We start from the raw sequence: 22,079 nt of genomic DNA, 5'->3' as shown, positions 1-22,079 counted from the left end.
GATAAGTGTCGAATAAGTATTACAAGAAGGTTGTGCTAGTTTTATTGGGATTGATCATTTTTACTCTCATAACAATGACCTGATTCTACCCCTTCCTCAGCTCACCTGCAACTGGAACTCTCATCCCATGTCTTTGTTATCATCAGGTTCAACAGTTCTTATGCACTTCTGTCTGGTTTCTCTCATTCTACCTTCTATAAACTTGAGATTACTCCACTCTCCATTTCCTAACTTGCAGTTAGTTCCATTCACCAGTTCTTCCTGTGCCTTTTTTTTGCATTGGCTTGATTATAAAATTCATTCTTGTATCCAGATCCTTCTATGGTCTTGTTCTCCCAATTGTGCAATCTCCTTGAGCCCCTGCTTCTTGAGCATTATTTGCTCTCCTCCAATTCTCCCTGAATTTAATCAGTTGTCTATTGATGGCTATATTTTCGGCTGCCTTTTAAATCTGGAATTCCTTCACTGGATCCCTTTGCCTCTCTATCCTCCTTCCAGATGTTTATTTAAGCCTATGTCTTAGTTGAGCTTAAGGAGAAATATAGGGCAGATAATGATATGTGGCTCAGCATCAAATGTTGTTGGCTACTTTCCCTTTTGAAGCATTTGAACCTTTGAATGGGATATTTTGCTATGAAAATTAAGGTTTGCTCTGCAGTATTTCACTGACTGTAGAAACTGTTTTCAGAAGCAATGTAACGAGGGGCATTAAGTGTTTTAAAGATTGCCCTAACTTTTTCTATTGCTTTAGTAGTAGGGGAAATAAGCAATAGTTGAATTTGTATTACATTAACTTTTCAAATTGTGGGTTGTATTTAGTTCAAGATGATCAGGGTCAGTGGCTGGGGAGACTGGGGTCTTCAGAGTGTCAGAAAGTGCTGTTAAAATTTTTGGAGTGATGCAAAATGACAAAGTGAGGATATAGCTAAGATTGAAAAATTCTAGTTATGAGGAAAGATTGGATGGGGTTGTTATTTTCTTTGGAAAAAGTTAGCTGAGGGGAGACTTAGCTGAGATATGTACAACTTATGATGGCCCTATATAAAGTAAAACGAGAAGAACCTGCTTTCTTTAACAGGGATCAAAAATAACAGGGCATGGATTTAAAGTAATTGGTAAAATGATTAGAGGGTACATGAAGGTTAGATTTTCACCCACATTGTGGTATTGGGTCTTTTGTCTTGGGGAGGGGGTGGGGAGGAGGAGAGGAAGGGAAAATGAGCCAGGCACTATTCATGGTTAAAGTGTTTGGATGTGGACATGAAGAGCATTAATCTGCAGAGCCACGAAGCTAGTGCTGCAAGGGAGAAATTATGCTGGATAGTTTTTAACCAGCAGCAACAGAATGGGCTGAATAGCCCCCCCTTCTATTTTGGTTATTTTCCATGATTCGAAATGTTTGTCATCACTATTCACCCAGTGTAAAGTGGTTTTTGTAGTACTGAATTAAACAAGCAAGCTGTTAGTACTTGGCTTATCTAAGTATGACTAGAGTTGTTCAAGGACTGAACCTATTGCTGAAGGTAGTGTCAGATAATTCCACCTGTCCTTGTCATGTTTTCAGCAGGTATGTCTTCTAAGGTGAATCAAATATTTTAAATTTAGAATTACATGCCAAAAGATGGCTCTGCTAACAGAAAAAGCAAGATGCCAAATATATGGATATTTCTAATTTTGATGAAAATTGTTGATAAACCAGGCAGATGTTATCAGGGAAGTGCAATGTAATAAATTATTGGTACACTGGTAGCTTGCTTAGTGCTCAGTTTGTATTTCCAGGAATGTGACCATTGACAGTGCTGTTGGGCTATTTCTGAGGACTGGCAGTGGCTTCTCCACATGCTGACAGAACTTCTGATCTTGTGGTCTCTCTCATCACTGCCCAAGCATATGTCTTTAAAGTATGGGGAGAGGGGGCAGGCGTGGGTACATACCTGTGTATGTTCAGGACCAAGAGCATATAATGAATTGGTGTCTGTTGGGGTAGTGAGGTACCAGTGTATCACATTTAGTAACAGTGCCTATTTTTCTTACCATTCTGCCACCATGTGGGACCTTGTCAAATGCTTTGTCAACATCCATGCAGATGATATCAAAAGTGCAAACCACATTGACCTACTTTGTTATCTTGTTGCTAAGTATCTTTAAGCATGTTTTCTATGTATTTGAGTCTGTGTTTATTTTGTAAAACTTTTGGAGAGCAGCATCATGGGGTGAGCCTATCTCTCAAACAATGTAGTAGTTTCACAGACGGTCAGAAACATTCACTTTGCACTGAGAGCCTACAGTCTTAACATGTAAACAGTGTGCTGTCTTGCAAATAAATCCTGCCTCTTTGAGACACTGGAAATGGATGTACATTGCATTTTGAAGCTATTGCACTACACAATTAAATTGACCTTTTCTTAACAATTCCATGTTAGCTGTCTTTGACAAATCTGTTTATAAATGATTTTTTTAAACAATTTTTTTTACTGCTAATGTTGGACTGAATGGTCTGTAATTAATAGAAATCTTTGTTTTGCTTTTTTTCTTAAAAAAACACCATGGTAACATGTTTGAAGACCATTCTGCACCATGCCAGGGAGAATTGGATACATTATTGAAAATAAAAAATTTCAGATGCTGGAAATCTGAAATAAAACCAGAAAACGCTGGAAATATTCAGCAGGTCAGGCCACACATCTGTGAGGAAAAAGTATTGAGCTAAAGTTTCAGTTCAGAGATCCTTCATCAGAACTGGGAAGGAGACAAAAGAAGCATGGAATCTGCTGTTTTCTATGTTGAAGCATTTGTCTTTTTTCTCTAAGTCTAAATGTCTTTTCCCCCAGTCTTTTCAGCTACTCATTGTTCTGCACAATTGTATACTTTGTGGTACCCGTATTAATCAGGAGACAACTATTTTTGAAGTTTTCCTTCATAAATTCTTTCTGTTCCCACTAGATCTCCTCTCTTTGTGGTTGAGTTTAGGGAAGGTATGGACCAGGCTGATCCCCGAGTTTCTGAGGCTGCTCAATCCTATAACAAGCATCCCACACTGGAATTCAATCTGTAGCCAAAGGAGTATCTGTCTGTGTGCCTTTTAAAACAAATTCTCCATCATCGGCACGGTAGTGTAGCAGTTAGCGCAACTTTATTACAGCACCAGCGATCGGGGTTCGATTCCCGTCGCTGTCTGTGAGGAGTTTGTACGTTCTCCTGTGTCTGCATGGGTTTCCTCCGGGTGCTTCGGTTTCCTCCCACATTGCAAAGATGTACGGGTAGGTTAATTAGGTTTAAAATGGGCGGCGCGGACTAGTTGGGCCGGAAGGGCCAGTTACCACGCTGTAAGTAAAATTTAAAAACTTAAAAATTAAAAAAAAAATTTGCATGATATCGTGGACTTGACTCTGGCAGAATTCCATAGAGGAGCTATTTCCCTTGCAAGTGTTCAGAGCTGAAAACCAATATGGGAGGAAATGCTCACAGGAGACTCCTGCACCACTAGCTTTGTCTAATAATAGTCATCCATTCATATTTTGCTTGAAATATCCTGCTGTCTCTAATTCACTACAGTGATGCTAGCTGCCACTCAAGTTCCATGCTTGAGAATTTGAGCTCCCACAGCTGATGGCACTTCCAACCCATATGGTTTCCTACACACAGGTGTCCTGGTGTTTTTCACCCATGTAAGATGTGCATTGTGTGGTTGGTCATATTGGAGCTAAAATTCTGCCACAAATAACCTGTTTTTCTACCCCACACGACCTCATCCCTGTCTCTGACTTGGTTCCTGTTAGACTTTTACTGTTTTTGTTGCCATTTTAAACTAATGTTTCATCTCTTGTCATTTCAGGTTCACTTCCCAGATGTGGAGAGGGTGGAATGGTTAAACAAGGTAGGGTAATTTTGTTTGAATTACTGGGAAAGTAAATTGTATAAATGCTTTCTAGAGAACATGAGGATTAATAATTTCGGAGCCAAATTTAATGGGGCATGAACTTTAGCACCAATTCTTCAGATTACCCGCACCCCCCATGTTCATTTTGAAAGCCACCAGTAGTTGTTGCAATTGCCTTTAAGCACATTGTTAAGTCGGTTGATAAGTAAGTTAGAAGTTTAGTCTTTCCTGCATGGAATGAGTAATGTGGCAGCAGAGGATCGGTAGCTCTTGGTTTTGATTTCAGCGAGCATAATTAATTCCATGTGAAGCTTTATTGCAGACTGTAATATGTAAAAGAAGAGTGGGTTAGCAGTGAGGCATCCATATTTGTTGTGCTTTTGGTATTTCATTTGCACAAATATTGAGCAGCTTATCACACAGATGTGTCCATTCAACCCCATGAGTTCACAGCTGCTTCCTTCATATCTACCAGCCTAATATATATTTTACTCTTGTTTGTTAAATTGCATCTGTGCTATTTACTTCAACTGCCACATGATATATACTCATAGTGCCTAAATGCAGTGTTTCCAAAATGTCATTTTCCTTTCTCAAAAAAAACATGCAATAACCTGTTTAAATTTTATTTGGATTCTGTTTGATTTGGATAGATCTAGTTCAGATTAGTTGATTAGAATAAACACAAGTATAAATAGTAACCAGATGTGGAAAGGCTTATTTGTGATCCTAATCCTTCAATACTTAACAATTTTTAAAAATATATTTACCCCCTGTAGCTACTTAGATGTTCAGCGAGAAAAGGGCCCTTTGGCCCACCTCGTCCATGTCCACTAATCCTACTCTATTTGCCCGTTTTAGGTCCATATCCTTCTATGCCTTGCCTATTCAAGTATGTATCTTAAATATAGTGGTTGTATCTGACTCCACTTCCTCTGGCAGAGAGTTCCAGATATCAACCACTCTGTGTGTAGAAGAAAAATAAAACTTGCCCCTCAGTTCCCCTTTAAAATTCCTTTCTCTCTCCTTTAAACCTATACGCTCTTGTCTTTGACACTCCAAAAGATTCTGACTATATGCCTCTCTTCAAAATTTTATACCTCTCAGGTTACCCCTCAGCTTCTTTCGCTCCAGGGAAAACGAGCTCAGCCTATCTGATTTCTCCCCGTAACTGTAGTCTGCTAATCCAGGCAACATCCTGGTGAACCTCCTCTGTATTCTCTCCAGCACAACCACATCTTTCCCATGGTGTGGCAATCAGAACTGCGCACAATACAGGCCAGGTTACGAATACCCAACTTTTGTGTTTTCCAGCCTGCGGATAAAATTGACTTATGGACATCTGTATAAACAGAACCTATTTATTACTCGGGGATGACCTGTACTCTAAGTGTGTGCTAAGTAGTGCTTTGTAAAGTTGCAATATAACATCCCAGCTTTTATATTCCATGCTCCCATCTATCCATCTATGCCACTTTCAGGGAACTGTGGACTTAAACACCAAGGTCCCTCTGTTCATTAACCATCCTTTGTGTCCTGCTATTTACTGTATATGTATTAGCATGGATAGAGGATTGGTTAACCAATAGAAGGCAGAGAGTTGGGATAAATGGTGTTTCTCTGGTTGTTAGTCAGTGGTGAGTGGGGTGCAGCAGGGGTCGGTGCTAGGCCTGCAACTGTTCATGATATACGTTAACGATTTGGAAGAAGGGACGGAGTGTAGCGTATACAAGTTTGCTGATGATACTAAATTGAGCTGAAAAGCAAATTGTGCAGAGGATGTGGAGAGTCTGCAGAGAGATAAGTGAGTGGGCAAGGGTCTGGCAGATGGAGTACAATGTTAGTAAATGCGAGATCATCCACTTTGGAAGGGAAAATAGAAGATCAGATTATTATTTAAATGGTGAAAGATTGCAGCATGCTGTTGTGCAGAGGGACTTGGGAGTGCTTGTGCATGAATCGCAAAAGGTTGGTTTGCAGGTGCAACAGGTTATCAAGAAGGCAAATGGAATGTTGGCATTCATTGCTAGAGGGATTGAATTTAAGAGCAGGGAGGTTATACTGCAACTGTACAGGGTACTGGTGAGGCTGCACCTGGAGTACTGCGTGCAGTTCTGGTCTCCTTACTTGAGGAAGGATGTACTGGCTTTGGAGGCGGTGCAGAGGAGGTTCACCAGGTTGATTCCAGAGATGAGGGGGTTAGCCTATGAGAATGAGTCACCTGGGACTATACTCGCTGGAATTCAGAAGAATGAGAGGGGAATCTTACAGAAACGTATAAAATTATGAAAGGGATAGCTAAGATAGAGGCAGGCTGGTTGTTTCCACTGGTAGGAGAGACTAGAACTAGGGGACATAGCCTCAAAATTCAGGGGAGTAGATTTAGGATGCACTGCTTTCCCAGAGAGTAGTGAATCTGTGGAATTCTCTGCCCAGGGAAGCAGTAGAGGCTACCCCATGAAATATATTTAAGATACAGTTAGATTTTTGCATATAGGGGCATTAAGAGTTGTGGGGAAATGGCAGGTATATGGATCTGAGTCCATGGCCAGATCAGCCATGATCTTATCGAATGGCGGAGCAGGCTTGATAGGCTACTCCTGCTCCCATTTCTTATGTTTTTGTGTATATCCTTATTTGACTTCCCAAAATCCATAACCTGACACTTTTCGGAAGTACATTCCATCTGCCATTGCTCTGCTCAACTTTCCATCCAATCTATATCCTGCTCTAGCCTTGGACAACCTTCCTCACTATCCTGTAACACCACCAACTTTTATGTCATCCTTAAACTTGTGGTAAGTAATTCTGTTACAATAACCAGTATGAGGAGTTTTTTAGAAAATCTAGGATAAGTAATTATGAATTACTGTGTAGTGTGAAGCAGAGAAAATTAATGGAGTTAAGTAACTTGATAGAATCCTGATGCAGGGTTTCGACCCGAAACGTTGACAATTCCTTTCCTCCCACAGATGCTGCTTGACCCACTGAGTTCCTCCACCAGATTGTTTATTCCTCTGCAATTATTCAGTGTTCACTTAGATATTATTAAGCAGCATGATGTATAACTTTATTCTGCTGGGGCCACTGCTGTGCTTTTGTTTTAAAAATTTAGTAAAGATTGAGTGGTAGCTCTGGTTGAAGAGTTCTTAAATGAGAAGATAGAAAAGCAGGGTGTCCATTCATCTGTCCTAGAGGCCTGTTGTAAATGTACTTGTATGGAAGGTGGATGAAGATCAATTGGCAGGATTGAAACTGAAGCTTGCTGCCAGGCTCCTAAAAGTAGAATGGTTAATGAGATGAGGGACTTGAAAGACTTGATGTTCTCGTTCACTTTTACTCGTATCTTTATACTTAAAGTATTTTCCATGCTTGCTTTTGAATTAAATTATTAATTCCATGCAGTAGATTATACTGAATGATAACTGACCTAAGAATGTGCTTAAAGGCAACTGTAACAAGCATGGGTAACTTCTGAAATGTACATGGGGGGTGCCAAAGTTCTGGAGGGTTTCTGCTGAGTTGTTGCAGAAATGTACATTTAAGGTTGGCTTCAATATAACGTGAATAATTAATTCCCATTCTGTTCTAAAGCATTTGAAGAAGCTGCTTTAAAGGAGACTGAGAGGAATTGCATTGATGGGGGGCTGAATCTTGCTGCCCAGAAGCATGGTGGAGACTTAATTAGAACCTAGGTGACCATTTGAAGAGCTATAACTTGTAAGGCTTGGATCTAGAGCTGGGAAATTTAAATTAATCCAGTGAATAGTGGAGCAAGCTCAAAGGGCCCAATACCCTACTTCTGCTCCTAGTTCTTCTTAAATATTTGAAGTTAGCACAGAGCTGCAGCAGGTAATGATGCTGTCTCTTTGCTCCAGTGTCCCAGGTCTGATTCTACACTCTTGTGCTATTTGTGTGGATTTGAACATTTTCCTTATGATCATTTAGGTTTCTTCTGGGTCTTCCATTTTCCTCTGACATCCCAAACATGTTCTGATTAGTAATTTAGTTGGCTACTTTAAATCATTCCTAGTGTAGGAGGGTGGCAGAAGAATTGAGGATTTTGATGGATATGTGAGAGAGAATAGGTTGCAGGAAAATGGGCTGGGTCTGAAAGCTGGCAGAGACTCTGTTGCCTGAATGGACCCTTCTTGATGGTGCTGCCACATTCTTGAACCCTTAATTTTACTTTTTCTGTTATTGTTATTTCAGCATTTCTTTTTGCCCTATTTCAGTTTGCATTATTAGACTTTGCATTCAATGCTGTATTTATTGTTGAATTTATTATTGCCATGTATACTGTTTACTCTGTGAGCTTCATGCAAGCAAGCAATTTTATTGCATCCTGGTGTGTATGATAATAAACTAAGCTGAATCTGAAATATGAGTAAAATGAGAAAATTATTTAGTGCTGAAGATGGAAAGGATTGGAAGTATTTAGAGAGCTGCCCTTGGTGGAACTAATGTTTTTTTTCCTCCTCTTAAGGTTTGTGATTCCACAAAATACTGCATGAAATGTCTGTTTTTTTTGTATTTTTGGACTCCAAATCTAGTTTAAACAAGATGTTTTATTTCCTTCAGACAGTGAAACACCTATGGCCATATATCAGTCAATTTGTGGAGAAACTGTTTAAAGAGACCATTGAACCAGCTGTGAGGGGAGCAAACAGCCACCTCAGTACCTTCACCTTCACAAAGATTGACATGGGAAGCAAGGTGAGAACTGACCATATTTAAAATTTAGATCTTTACGTAAGAAAGCAAAGAATTGCTGTTGCAAATAATTTGACTGACTAAGTAGTAAACACTGCAAATCTTGAATGCCTTCTGTTTTCCAGAAATTTCTCCTTTCAATGGTGGCACTTCCATCGTTGGTTTTGAATAAATAATCCATCTCAGTCATCTGAGGTCCCCAACTTTAAATTGTATGTGGTGAATGAAATTGGCCTGTCTTCAGCCAATTTCATTCACCCCATACAATTGAAAGAAACACCTTAGCTTAGTGTACTGTGTATGGCAGAGCCTATGGGCTCTCTTCGCTTTCTAGTTATAATACTGAACATATGTGCTCCAGAGAGCTCGCCAAGCTATTCAAGTTGATCTGTAACTCTGGCATCTATTGAATAAACAGGAAAGTTACCCAGCAATGTCCTGTTCACCAAAAGGGAAGATCAATTTCTGAAAATTATCTCCACATCATTGTATTGTCAATCATCAGCAAAATAATGAAAGGTGTCATCAACACTGCTATCAAGCTGAAGTTGGTGACCATTAACTTGCCGATGGCCAGTTTTGATTCCATTCAACACCTGACTTCATTACAGTCTTAGACCAAACATTTCAGAAGCAAGGTCAAAGTGTTGATGTCAGTGCAACATTTGACAGTACGTGGTATCAAGGAGTGCTAATAAGCTGCAGAGGGCTATGACTTGAAGTTGTTGAGGAAAATTCATCCATCCATCAGTCAGAAGATTGAGTATAGGAGTTGGGATGTTACGTTGGGATGTTATAGGAAAGACATTAAACTGGAAAGAGTGCAGAGAAGATTTACAGGCATGTTGCCAGAACTCAAGGGCCTGAGTTATAGGGAGAAGTTGGACTTTATTCCTTGGAATGTAGGATCTTATTCCTTGGAACGTAGGAGATTGAGGGGTGACCTTTGTAGAGGTGTATGAAATCATGAGGGGTACAGATAGGGTGAAAGCACATGGTATTTTTCCCAGGGAAGAGGAAATTAATATTAGAGGGCGTAGGTTTAAGGTGAGAGGTGAAAGATTTAAAAGGGACCTGAGGAGCAACTTCAGGCAAGGTGTGGTGTGTGTATGGAATGAACTACCAGAAGAAGTGGTTGAGCCAGGTACAATAATAACATTTAAAAGAAGTTTGGATAAGTATATGGATAGGAGGGGTTTAGGGGAATATAGGCCAAACTTGGGCAAATGGGACCAGCTTGGTGTGCACCATGGTCGTCATGGGCAAGTTGGACCAAAGGGCCTGTTTCCATTGCTGTATTACTCAGACTCTACAAAGGGAGATGGTTGTGTGATGATTATTGGTGATCCTTTCTCCACTGTAACATTGGAATTGGGCATATTTAGCTCTCTGGATAATGAAGCAATCTATGCACACATACAGTAAGACTTGGATAAAATTTGAGTTTGGGCTGATGAATGGCAATTAACATCTGTGTTACAGTGGCTGTATCCCATAACTTCTGTCTGAATTACCAGTGCTCCTTGCATCCTCAGTCAACATTGTTGACCAGAATGTTAACTGGTTCAGCCACACAAATGTTGTGGCTACAGAACAGATCAGTTCACATTGTACTTTGATGTGGAAATGTATTGCTGTTCCTCAGAAGCTGCTGAGTCAGTCTCTCCTTTGCTCAAAATGTCATCCATATCTTTACTGTTTTCCATGGCTGCAATCACTGACAAGCATAATTCCACTTACTTCTATCCATCGTCACCCACTGACTACTTTTCAACCCTATTTGATTCTGGAATTAAAAAAACTTGTCTCGAAGTCATTTGGAATTGCATCTTCATCTATCTGGTGTTGGTCCTCTATTCCCCTTGGTACTTCAGTGTTGATTTGCTCAGGCACCCCCTCGTGCTTTTGGCCCCAGTAAAACCATGAACTCTCCCACCCTGGTTGTTACCTCTAGTACAGTACTCTGCTTGCACTTTCAAATTCAAAGGGATGCTGCTTTCAGTTTGCTAAGTGCAAAACTCAAACTCATTGAACAAAACTTTAATTTTCTGTTTCATAACCACTGATGACTGCAGTGGTAAGGAAATATAATCCCATCTCTTTTTTCTTTCCTTCACTACCTCACCTCAAACCTTTCTTTGCAGCAGTCCTCTACCCCTGCCTGCACCAAGAAACTCACCAATTTTTTTTATATAGAAGGCTAACGCAAAATGTCCATCAAGCTGTACAGCTTTCTTATGTCATTTAAGCCAAGCTGCTTTTGGGCTGCATTTGGACTGCATTCTACTTTATCACACTTTCCTCTTCATGCTCTATCTCGGCTCATATTGTTCATGAGTCTCAGTCTTGCTTCATTAGCTCTTCTCAGGACTCTTCTCATGTCAGAGCATGATTAGTAAAAGCATCTTTTCCCACCCATGCACCATTTCCTATGGAGTCTCCCAATTATCCATTCGGAAGTGGATTTTGCTTTTCATGTCCTGAGAATTTTTAGAATTTTGTTATCACCAGATGCTGGGAAGGGTTTTCCACTCGCTTATTTTTGTCCTTTCAGCCTCTGCGAATCGATGGGATAAAAGCATACATAGAAAATGTGGACAACAGACAAATTATATTAGACCTTCAAATCAGGTAATGTACATACAGTTTTAGATTGGGTGTATGTGATATATATTTTTGAATGTGAAATCTGGAAAAGAGGAGAAAAATTATTGAATTGGATTATCCTGGGGTTTGCTTTCACGTGTCGTGATTATTTAATACTGTTGGCTTGCCTTTATTTTCATTCTTTCCTGAAGGTACTTTCTCCTTGTTCCACTCATGCCAGGCTTCCTTTGGCACATTCCAAGTGGCTGTCATCCAATTTGAGGAATCTGGGCTGGCTAGTTGATCACGTGTGCATTAAGATTAATGTTGTGCCCACCAAGTATTGTTTCACTTGCACAATGAATAGATTGCTGAGGAATAAACAGATGTTGAAAACCCATGTTATTTTGCCTTGCGTAACTTTGAGTACCTGTAACCAATTGCAATCATTGACCTGGCTGAAATTAGCTAGCTACATAGACTAAGGATTCAAAATGAGATCACCATGGACTACAGGCCTAAGGTGTATACTTGATAAACTTGCTAACATGTTGAGTGAACTACTTAGTACAAGTACAGCTAACTTTATCTTCCCCAATTCATTCTTAGCAGAGTTTAACATCATCTGTGCTGTTGGTGGTAAGAGAAGTTTCAGTAAGGTTCCAGGTGTTCGCTTATAGTGCCACGAGGTATATAAAGAGAAGGATCCTATCACAACTTGCACAGATAATTGGTGTTCTCTGTTTTGGCTGTATTAGTCCATCGGCTATCAACCAGCCCCATCTGTATTCTTGATCATTGGTCTACTGTTCCAGCCAGTGACCCCTGTTTTGCTTTTGTCCAGGCTTACACAGTCACCACTATTAGTGTAATCTATTAGAATTTTACATAGTCTAATGAGTAAAGTCTCTGCTCAGTTGCTTACAGACAAGTTATTTTCTTTATTTCAATATATTGTTGAAATTAGGCAGCACAGCATTCTAATGTTCCCATCCATGTAATATTCCAGGTAAGAAAAATAAGTTTGTGATAAATAATTGTGGGACATTGCCTTTAGGGATGGAAAGTATTCAGAATAATTTCTAGGAGCTAATAATGGCCATGGGCTGCATTATCCAGCATCCCAGTTACCTATTGTATGCAGTGAGTTAAGCCTTCCTGATGAACATTAGCAGCATAACTGCTTCCACCAGCAGTCTAGTAATTTATTCCAGAAGTCGATGACTTTCATCTGAAAAGCAAGCAGCTTTTGACATTTAACCCAGTTCTATATTTGCATAACTGTTCTGCAACATTTTTTTTCTCTTACTTTGTTCTTCCCAGTTCAAGTATTCAAATTCCTTAACTATTATACTATAAACACTTCAGTCAGTTCTCTTCATTCTAATTCAATTTTCAACATTAAAAACAAACTCACTACTGTAATGATTTTTAAACTGAGTATTAAGGTTTTCCTGAGGTATTCTGGAGTTTTGCTCTTGCATTTTGTGAAGGTCACAGACTGGACATGTTATTTAAGTTGGACATGACCCATTTATTGCTTGAAATAATGCACCGAGATGCAATTAATTCCCTTTTTAAAGTATAGCCAGGCATAACGTCAATCTGATGGGCTTTGTTCCTTTCTCCATAGATGCTGTCTAATCTGTGCTTTGTTTCTGACTTGTTCTCCTGTTATTTCAGCTTCCAACATCCAAAGCATTATAAATAAAAGCAGAAAATGCTGAGAATACCTGATGGGTCGGGCTGTGTTTAGAAACAAAGTTAGAAGTTTCAGGTGGATGACATTTCACCAGAATTGTATTGTTTAGTCTGCAGTATTTTAATTTTGTTCCAGTTACTTATTACTAGTGAGACAAAAAATCTTTAGATAACACATTACATTTTTAAAATAAATTTACAGTTAAAAGATGCTGTAGCCATTATTTGCAAATTCCTGATCTGTATTCCACTTTATTGTAAAAAGAATATCATGTTCTTTGTGTTTTATAACTGGAAAGCATGCTGATGTAGAATCATTTTGATGTAGATTTGTGCACCAATGGATATTTCAACCCTGAACCTCATAATATTGTGTTTTTTAAAAACAATTAGATTTCAGGGAAGTGTCTGTCTAGCCTAATGGTATGAACTATCTACAATTGTCACATAGCCAAACCACTCGTTCAAGTTTGTTGCATTATATTGCTATACCTTCCACTTTTATAATTAGCTGCAACACAAACATGTTTTGTTATGCTGCCAAAACTGCATTTTAATGTTATACTTCAATCTTGAAGTGAGGGTCTATATTTATGTGCTTTTACTTTACTGGTTGGGTTATTTCCTTCATCAGCAAATTTTAAGTGATCGTCAAATCTGTAGTATAATAGCTGCAGATCTTTTTATTTATTGAGCTTTCCTAGAACAAAGGTCAGGGTAAATAAATCATTTTCATTGCAAAAGTGAATTACAATGTTGAATGCATTTTTTTCCTCCAATGGTGCTGGTCATAGCTTTCAGAGCCAACAAAGTAATTGAAGTTTTAAGAGAAGTTGAAGTCAGTGGTTTTGACTTTGTTCTACAGCTCTGAATCTAGATGCATGAGAGCCATAGATTTATTCAGATGTCACCACCTGTAACTTGGTTGATCAGCTGTAATGTTCAGCATTTCTCTGCTGTGATTTTTTTTTGGTAGAACAACATAAATGTGGGTTTGTCTTTCTCTCACGTTTCATAACTTTTATTGTGTTTTCCAGAGTGCTGGTAAGCAAAGTATTTTCTCTACAAGGGGTGGAAGGGTAATTCACAAATGAGTCTTTAGAGACATTTTGGAAATAAGTTGGAATGCCAGGACAGTTGTGCAGAATAGCACTATAGTGCAGTGAAAAGCACTTTGAGATGGGGGTTAGAATGGACCTTTTTTCTCCAACCAGATGCAGGGTCTTGACCCCAAACATCAACTATCCCTTTACCTTCAAAGATGCTGCCTGACCTGCTGAATTCCTCCTGCAGTTTCTTTTTCTCCAGATCCCAGCAACTACAGCCTCTTGTGTCACAAACCAGCAACAAAAGAAACACACTGAGCATGATTCAGTGTTAAAAACTATTTTATTAATCACTACTTATGATAATACGTAAAATAAAAGTAAAAATGTTAGTATGTTAGAATTCAAAAATGTTAAACCTCGAACGTTAACCCCAAAACTAAACTCTTCGTGTGTGTGTGTGTGTGTGTGACAAAGTCCAAAACTCCCAGTTCCGGAATGGTTCTTAAAGTTCAGTTCCGCAAGCCATAAGGTGAAACATGAGCAAGGGCTTCTTCAACAACCACCGTTGTCTGAAGATAAGATGTAGATGTAGAAAAACATAGAGAGAGTACATACGAAATCCAAATGTTCCACGATGGAACCCAAACGACACTCCAGTGTTTACTCGGTAGTGACTTCCTCACCCCGAAAAGCATCCGAACTGTGGTCGTCCACACACAAATACCTGTTTCCTTCTACAGGTCAGCAACAAAGTGAACTCCACCGGATTACTTCCAACTTCCATACATGGATTTCAGTGGCAAACACAGTTATTGTTTCTCATCCATCGATAGAGAAAACAAGCAGGCTGGTGTCTCTCTCCCTTCTCTCTCTCTCTTTCTTCTTCTTCTTACTTCTTCAACAACATCATTACGTCCTTTATCTTCTATTGACGTAAGCACGCCCCACACACACATACACACACACTCTCTATCTTAAAGGGACTTTCACTGAGTCCGTAACACTTGTATCTCATTTATCTCCAACTTACTGATGCTGTGATATATAAAAATATTGTGCACACATGCATTTCTACACTATTCATAAAATCCTCAAGAATTGTACGAGAAGTCGTGGTCACATCTGAATTTAAAAACGTGATCTAAAAATAAAGTTATAATTGGTAAAATTGCCATTTGTGTAATGTTCTCATTCTGTGGGAGCTAATATTGACTTGCTTGTTCAATCTATGCACATGCATTGTACTCTAAAATTTAAAAAAAAAATCTGTGGGTTTGTTCACATTCATGGAATAGAGAATATTTGTACAGAACTCCTGAAATCTGTTTTTTCCCTACTGAGAATCATTTTCATTATTTGTTCCTACAGTAGGATATTCCTGTTGGGGTTGAAGTGTCTGCATTGCTTCATGTTTGCATTAACATCCTGAACTTTCCAGCAGACTTTAAGACTGATATTTGATTTAACAAAAAACACCTTTGGCATATTGGTAGTACACTGTATTTTCTTTATTTTCTCAGCTATGTTGGAAACTGCGATATAGACATTGAGATCAAAAGGTACTTTTGCAGAGCTGGTGTGAAAGGCATCCAGGTGGGTGTCTTATTCTCCATGATTCCAATTGTTTCAGGAGCTTTTTTGAAATATAAATAATATTGGATAATTTTTGGGAGAGATTAACAGCTTTGGACTGGTTTTATGCACACACGAAGCAGGATTTGGCCTTCACTTGTGCCAGGATGGAGAGGCATGGAGAAAAGATCAATATTGTGGAACTTTGCATGATTGAGGATTAGTCATTTCTTCCTGAATGTGGCAAGGGTGCAGGGTCTATGGTGAAATAGATCATGATTTGTAAGAGGAATGGCCTTAATTGCTTAAATGGCATTCTCATCCACATTTTTAAGTTTTTAGTAGATTACTGAAGATTATTTCTGGTATATCAGAAAACATTACTCCTGATAACTGGAGCTGTCTATTGCCTGGAATTGTAAAAAGAGACAAAATTATAGGTGTTGAGGATTAGATTTTCCACTTATTTCTAATTGTACCAGAAATGCTTAAGATGACTGTAAGATTCCTTTGTTTTCTCATTTGTGAAGCCTTCCTCATTAGTGCTTTGTCCTCTCAATGTTTTGTTTGTAATATTTTTAAACAGATCATGAGTGTCTACTTGAGCTGAATTTCCTGTAAAATGTTGTCTTCCTTGCTCAAATATAAATATGTAAGTGAGGCAGTTTTTGGAACATATTTGGCATTATAACCCAGTGATTTAAGTGGTTAAAAAATCTTGATGAAAATTCTGGTTACCTGTGGTTTGTAATGAGCACAATTTAGGTATTCATTAATTTGTGAAAATACTGTCTTTTCTGAAATATGATCTTTATTAATATATTTGCAGATGAATGGCACACTTCGAGTAATTCTGGAGCCCCTTATTGGCGACATGCCACTGGTTGGAGCAGTAACACTCTTCTTTCTTCGCAGACCTGTGAGTGTAGCTATCAACTCCTAGAGCTAAATTTGTGGTCAACTTGGTGATTTAACATAAGTGTTACTTTCGATGCTAGGCATTGTTCATTGCACATTCTCACATCTGCACAATAGCATGGTGTATAAGTTGTTTAAGTAACTTTTACAAGGTCTTTGGTTTGAGTGGTTATGCTTGAAGTAGTAACAGCTTCCAATAGTTAGACCACAATAGGACACAAATATAAGATTATTATAAAGGTAGAACTGAAAATGGCTTTATGGATTTGAAAATCTGTCACAAAGATTTCTTGAAGCAATCTTTAAAATCTTTCAGTTGGAATGAGGTAATTCTGTTTTGGTGGAAAAAGAACATTTAAGTGTGTCAGAGAGGGAAAAGTAAATTAAATGTCTTGGGCAGAGAAATGGATTTGGTGAGTGGTCAGTCTTTTTCCCAGGGTAGGGGAATCTAAAACTAGAGGGCATAGGTTTAAAGTAAGAGGAGAGGAATTTAAAATAGACCCAAGGGACAGCCTTTTCACACAGGGTGGTGGGTATGTGGAATGAACTGCAAGAGGAAGTAGTAGGGGTGGGTACAATTACAATGTTTAAAATTAGGTTTGGCTAGGTACATGAATAGGAAAGGTTGAGAGGGACGTGGACCAAACACAAGCAAATGGGACTAGCTCAGGTAGACAACTTGGTCTGCATGGACAAGTTGGGCCGAGGGGCCTACTTCCTTGCTGTATGACTCTAAATCATTGGCTTACACTTGGACTTCATTCCTTATGTCTGCAATGCAGCATTCTCTGATGTTGCCCAATGTTTCAGTGTTATCCATGTTAAGTTCTTTACTGAAAATGATTTCCTAAGCTATTTAAGTATTCTTTTCAAATACTTGGCATTCCTAAATTTAGGCACTTTGCCCATGATTAGCTGTGAGTGCATTTAAAGCAAGTGACACATCAATCATGAAACTGGGGAATTAAATAATTGAGTAATTTTGTTGTTTTGATATATGCAATGGGTATACAGCATTTAAGTAAATGAAATGGAGTGGAAAATTCAGGACCCTAATCCATTTTAATATATATTATAAAAAAGACATAAATACATAGAGATTACAATGTAGATATGGGCATTTCAGCGCAGCCTTTCTTAATGGTATTTACTCTTTTATTTTCTTCCGTATTTGTCACACTTAAATAAAGTGAAGTACGATGACAGGCAAATTTGAGAGCCATTTGGGGCATAATAAATCCAACAAGTAATAATATGAACCATAGAACATGACAGCACAGAAAACAGGCCATTTGGCCCTTCTAGTCTGTGCCAAAACTGTATTCTGCTAGTCCCATTTACCTGCACCCAGCCCTTAACCCTCCAGACCTCTCCCGTCCATGTATCTATCCAATTTATTCTTAAAACTCGAGTGAGCCCGCATTCACTACATCAGATGGTAGCCCATTCCATACTCCCACCACTCTTTGAGTGAAGAAGTTCCCCCTAATGTTCCCCCTAAACCTTTCCCCTTTCACCCTAAAGCCCTGAACATTTTGGATGAGTGCTTGATAGACTAATGTTGGCCAGGACTCCAGGGGAACAATCTCCTCTTTTATAGTTTTGAGTTTAGCAGAACAGACAGATGAGCATTTGCTTAGTCTTAAGCCCAAAACCTTTTAATGCAGAGATGAGGGTGTTGACAATTGACTGAGCTATTGCTTAGTAATACCAGCAGCAGCTGGGCTTGTGCAATCCATAGCAATTCCTTTAATTCTATTTTGTTATAGAAATGTGGTCTAATCTGCTTTTAGTTTAATGGTATACACCAATGGATCATAATTTTGGATCTAATATTTCTACCAGGAAAAATTACAACAGTCTTATATTTGGAAAAGAGATGGTGAATTATGAAGAGATTTAGTAACTGCAGTGGAAATCTGTAAATTAGCAAATGAAAAGCCTTTAAACTAGAGTTAGTTAAGGTACAACCAAGCATGCTCCCATTAGGAGGAAACTGGGGCACCTAAAATTAGATTTCTCTGGATGTCAAAGGAAGTAGAGGTCAAAATTAAAAAAAGAACAGGAAGTTGATGAACATCAGGTGCAGAATACAATGGGAATCTAAGCTTAATGTAGTGTTGTGATAAAAGTTCATCAATTGGAAACACTGTTTAAAATGACGACTCTTTTTATTTAAGATTTTCAGCATCTGCTGTATCTTGCTATTGCTTTTGTTTTTGTAAATACAGAGACCATAGGGGAAGTTGTAACAGGGGAAACGAGGGATTGAGGATAAAAGTTTTATAGATGGAAACCCAAAACTTTCATAAGCATAAAAAGCAAAAGAATAGTTAAAACAATGGTGGGTTGATGGGGGAACAAAGGGTGTGAAATGAATTACAGAATGAGTACTTTCATCTGAGTCTACAGAACATGACATTAATGAAACAGTAGAGGAGGTACGATGGAGATGTATTGATATAGACTAAAAATAGATGCAAAGGGGTGGTGGAGAAGCTATTAACAATTTTTAATCTGCGTGAAAAGGGGAGATTTCTTCTTTCATACGGCTGACTTGGAGCAACAATTATATATCTGCAATAAAAAAAAATGCTGGAATTACTCACTCAGCAGGTCGGGCAGCATTGAAGGTTAGAGACAGTTAGCTTTTCAGATGATAACCTTTTGTCAAAGGTCTGATAAAAAGTCATTAACCTGAAACATTAGCTGTTCTTCTCTAAAATAGCAGATGCTGTATTGAGTATTTCTAGGATTTTATTTTAGAGTTCCAGCAAATGCAGTCTTTAGCTTTTTAATTATATATTCAACCTAACATTATTTCACCATTCTAATGGTATTGACGGGGAAATGTATTTCCATAATGTCAGCATCAAATTTGTACATTGGGCAATGATTTGTTATCTGGTCCATGATTTGATTATGGTTACCATGGTCTCATTCTGCAGCGCTGCTAATTCACTCTCTGTGAATCAAGTGGCTGCAGCCCCAGTGACCTGTTTGGGTCTGGTTTAGAACTTACCATGTTTTATGTGGTCAGACTGATCCCAGATGGCAATAGATAAATCTGGTAACTACAAGCCAATAGGTCTACTATTAGTGGTGGGGAAAACTACAAGAGACTACTGTCAAGGAGAAAATTACTTATTTCAAGGCTACAGAGTACCTCGTACATTTTGACTGCAATGTCTTCATGGATATTAATTGAAATCCTGCATCTTTTATTTCTCTGACAAAATAATCTCATGGAGTTGGTCTGGTTCTTTTTGTTGACTGTACCAGCCACATGGTGATGCCTTTATTTGTGATGATACATGCTCTGAAGGAATAATGATACAGATACAGAACCAAAATTGGTGTTCTGTCTGGGGGGCAAAAAATGTGAGTGAAAGCAGATTCTTAGTACTTTGCCATCTGTATTACATACTTGGCCTAGTTTCGGGGTTGTCTTCTAACTTTCCTGAGAGCATTGCAGATCAATGAAGCCTATTCACCTCATTGTTGATCATCCACTCAGAATTATTTTAAAGCTCCCTCCATGATGTCTGGTATCTGTTTCTTTAATTGTGTTACAATACACTGAATACCTTGGTATTCAGCAGATGGAACTACAAAACTGTTCCATCATCTTTATTCTTTGTGATTTTTAATCTTGCCTTTTTATTTTTGTATAATAACCACATTATGTGATTCCATATTCTAATAATACTCAACATGAAAATATTCCCAAATTCCCATAACATACTTACTTTATTATCTTGATCCTTGTGTTCTCATGTGACATGTTCAACAATCAGAAGAAGTCTTTCACCATTTGCTTTTTTAAACTACTGTTTAATGTTTATGATATCTTCTGACCTTCCTTTAGCCTCTTCATGAGAAAAACATAATTGAATCTCTGGTTTAGTGAGGTACCTGGAAGGCCATATTTTGTACAAAAGCTAGGACACTATACCTCTGCTCACGTTCTCCAGAAAGACTGAGTATGACCAAACTGCGTGGATGAGGCTATGATCAAGCTCGAGGCTATGATCAAGCTCAAGGCTGTCGGATATGCAGTATTTATAGTTTTATACACAACATTGAGTCAACACCTTCAGGAAGGGAAAGAGGGAAGGGAAGAAAGATGTAGAAGGAAAATCTATCTGTAGAGATTTCAGGTCATTCTGTAATTACTGACTTCTAGTATGTCAAACAAGCTATATCACAGTCATGCCATTGATTTACCTTGTTGCAGTGCTAGTAATGATGAAAATGCTTGGCACAACTAAAACCTGCTTTGCTTCCAGTGCCTGTCCCAATTGCCCAACTAGTTAATTTTGTGCTGACAAGTTTATTACTTCAACATGTAATTGATTAGCCAGAATTCTCTGCTTTATTTTCCTTGCACAGTCATTCTTTCTTGAACCTCATTAGCAGATATTGTTAAATATGTGGGTATTATGCATCTATTTCAGTTATGAGCCTCCATTTGAAATCAAATCAGCAGACTTCTGAGAGGATTATGCCCTACCCAGAATTCTGTTTTCAGCATGTGCTGCAGTGAAATAAAAATGAGGTTGTTTACAAAATAATTGGCAAATTGTGGACTATGAAGTAATTGCTTGTGTAGCTCTAATAGTTTTGTATCTTGTGGTGTGAATATTTGAGAAATAATTTTATTTATTATTTGGAGCTTAAGTGATGTATTAAGTGACCCAAGTGAGGTCTTGGAGAGAGAGTGGGAGCACCATCAAACTTGCTCAATTTTCTGAGGGCGGAGAGGGAGTCTTCGGTTACCAAAAGAGTTTTCAAAATGGGAAATTCATTTTGGGATGTTACAAGTTGTATGTTGAATTCTTGGGCAGTCTTTGAGGGTCAATTTGACTTTCTCTCCAGTTCTGTGGATTTTGGAATGTCTGAAGAAACCTATTGTGGGTACACATACTGCCACAGGTGGTGCTTGAAAGGGTGGGTGGGTTGTTTGGGAAGTGGTATGCTCTTCTTGCTATTTGCACATAGCCTTAGGGTGCTCCTGTCATAGAAACTGAACACTTAGTATTTTCTTATGCTTTTTCTCCACTTTGAGCAGTAACGGGCCAGGGATTTCCATGATATGGTATGGATGCTGCATTTTTTTTTCAAGGAAGCTGAGAATGTTCTTGAGCCATATTGTCTGACCTCTCAGAAGTCAAGCCATGACAAAGCTTGGAACAATGCTTGTTTTGGGAGCCTGGCAACATGCATGTGGACCTGCACATTGGAGCTGGTTGAGTATTGCAGTGGTGACCATCTTTAAGAAAGGAAATGCATTGGATTGGGGTATTATTCAGGGGTCTCTCCACTGACAACCAAAAGGATTCTCACCAACTTCTGCCTCCCAGTGGCTCAAGAGCTCTTCCTTGAGCTCTATGTGGATTCATAAGATGCAAAGGATTGGATCTTCACCACATGACGGATCCAAAAAAAATTGTAGAGATCAATGTCAACATGATGTATGGCCTTTTTCAATTTCATGCAAGCCTTTGTCTCAAACCAGAGGGAATGTGGGAATCCTCCTCTGATCTGGCTGACCTCAGAAATGTGTTATCATTCAATCTCTCTGATGCGCAATTGCAATCCTAACAAAGGGGTTTATCACAGACCTCATCCCAGTGTAGACTAGAGTCAACCAAGGTTAT

The 22,079-nt window shown here is 38.7% G+C and overlaps 1 protein-coding gene across 1 annotated transcript in view; it reads left to right on the top strand.

Annotated features, from left to right (window-relative positions):
- The window catches only part of esyt2b (extended synaptotagmin-like protein 2b), a 135,912-nt gene that overhangs the window by 49,036 nt on the left and 64,797 nt on the right, over window positions 1-22,079 (top strand). The window contains 5 exon segments of the mRNA XM_052016001.1: window positions 3,836-3,877; window positions 8,462-8,596; window positions 11,148-11,224; window positions 15,450-15,522; window positions 16,331-16,420. Coding sequence (XP_051871961.1) covers window positions 3,836-3,877; window positions 8,462-8,596; window positions 11,148-11,224; window positions 15,450-15,522; window positions 16,331-16,420 — 417 coding nt within the window.

Source organism: Pristis pectinata, chromosome 5, assembly GCF_009764475.1.
Source record: "Pristis pectinata isolate sPriPec2 chromosome 5, sPriPec2.1.pri, whole genome shotgun sequence".
Classification (NCBI taxonomy): domain Eukaryota; kingdom Metazoa; phylum Chordata; class Chondrichthyes; order Rhinopristiformes; family Pristidae; genus Pristis; species Pristis pectinata.
The sequence above is the reverse complement of the archived record's forward strand: the minus strand, read 5'-3'. Positions and strand labels throughout refer to the sequence as shown.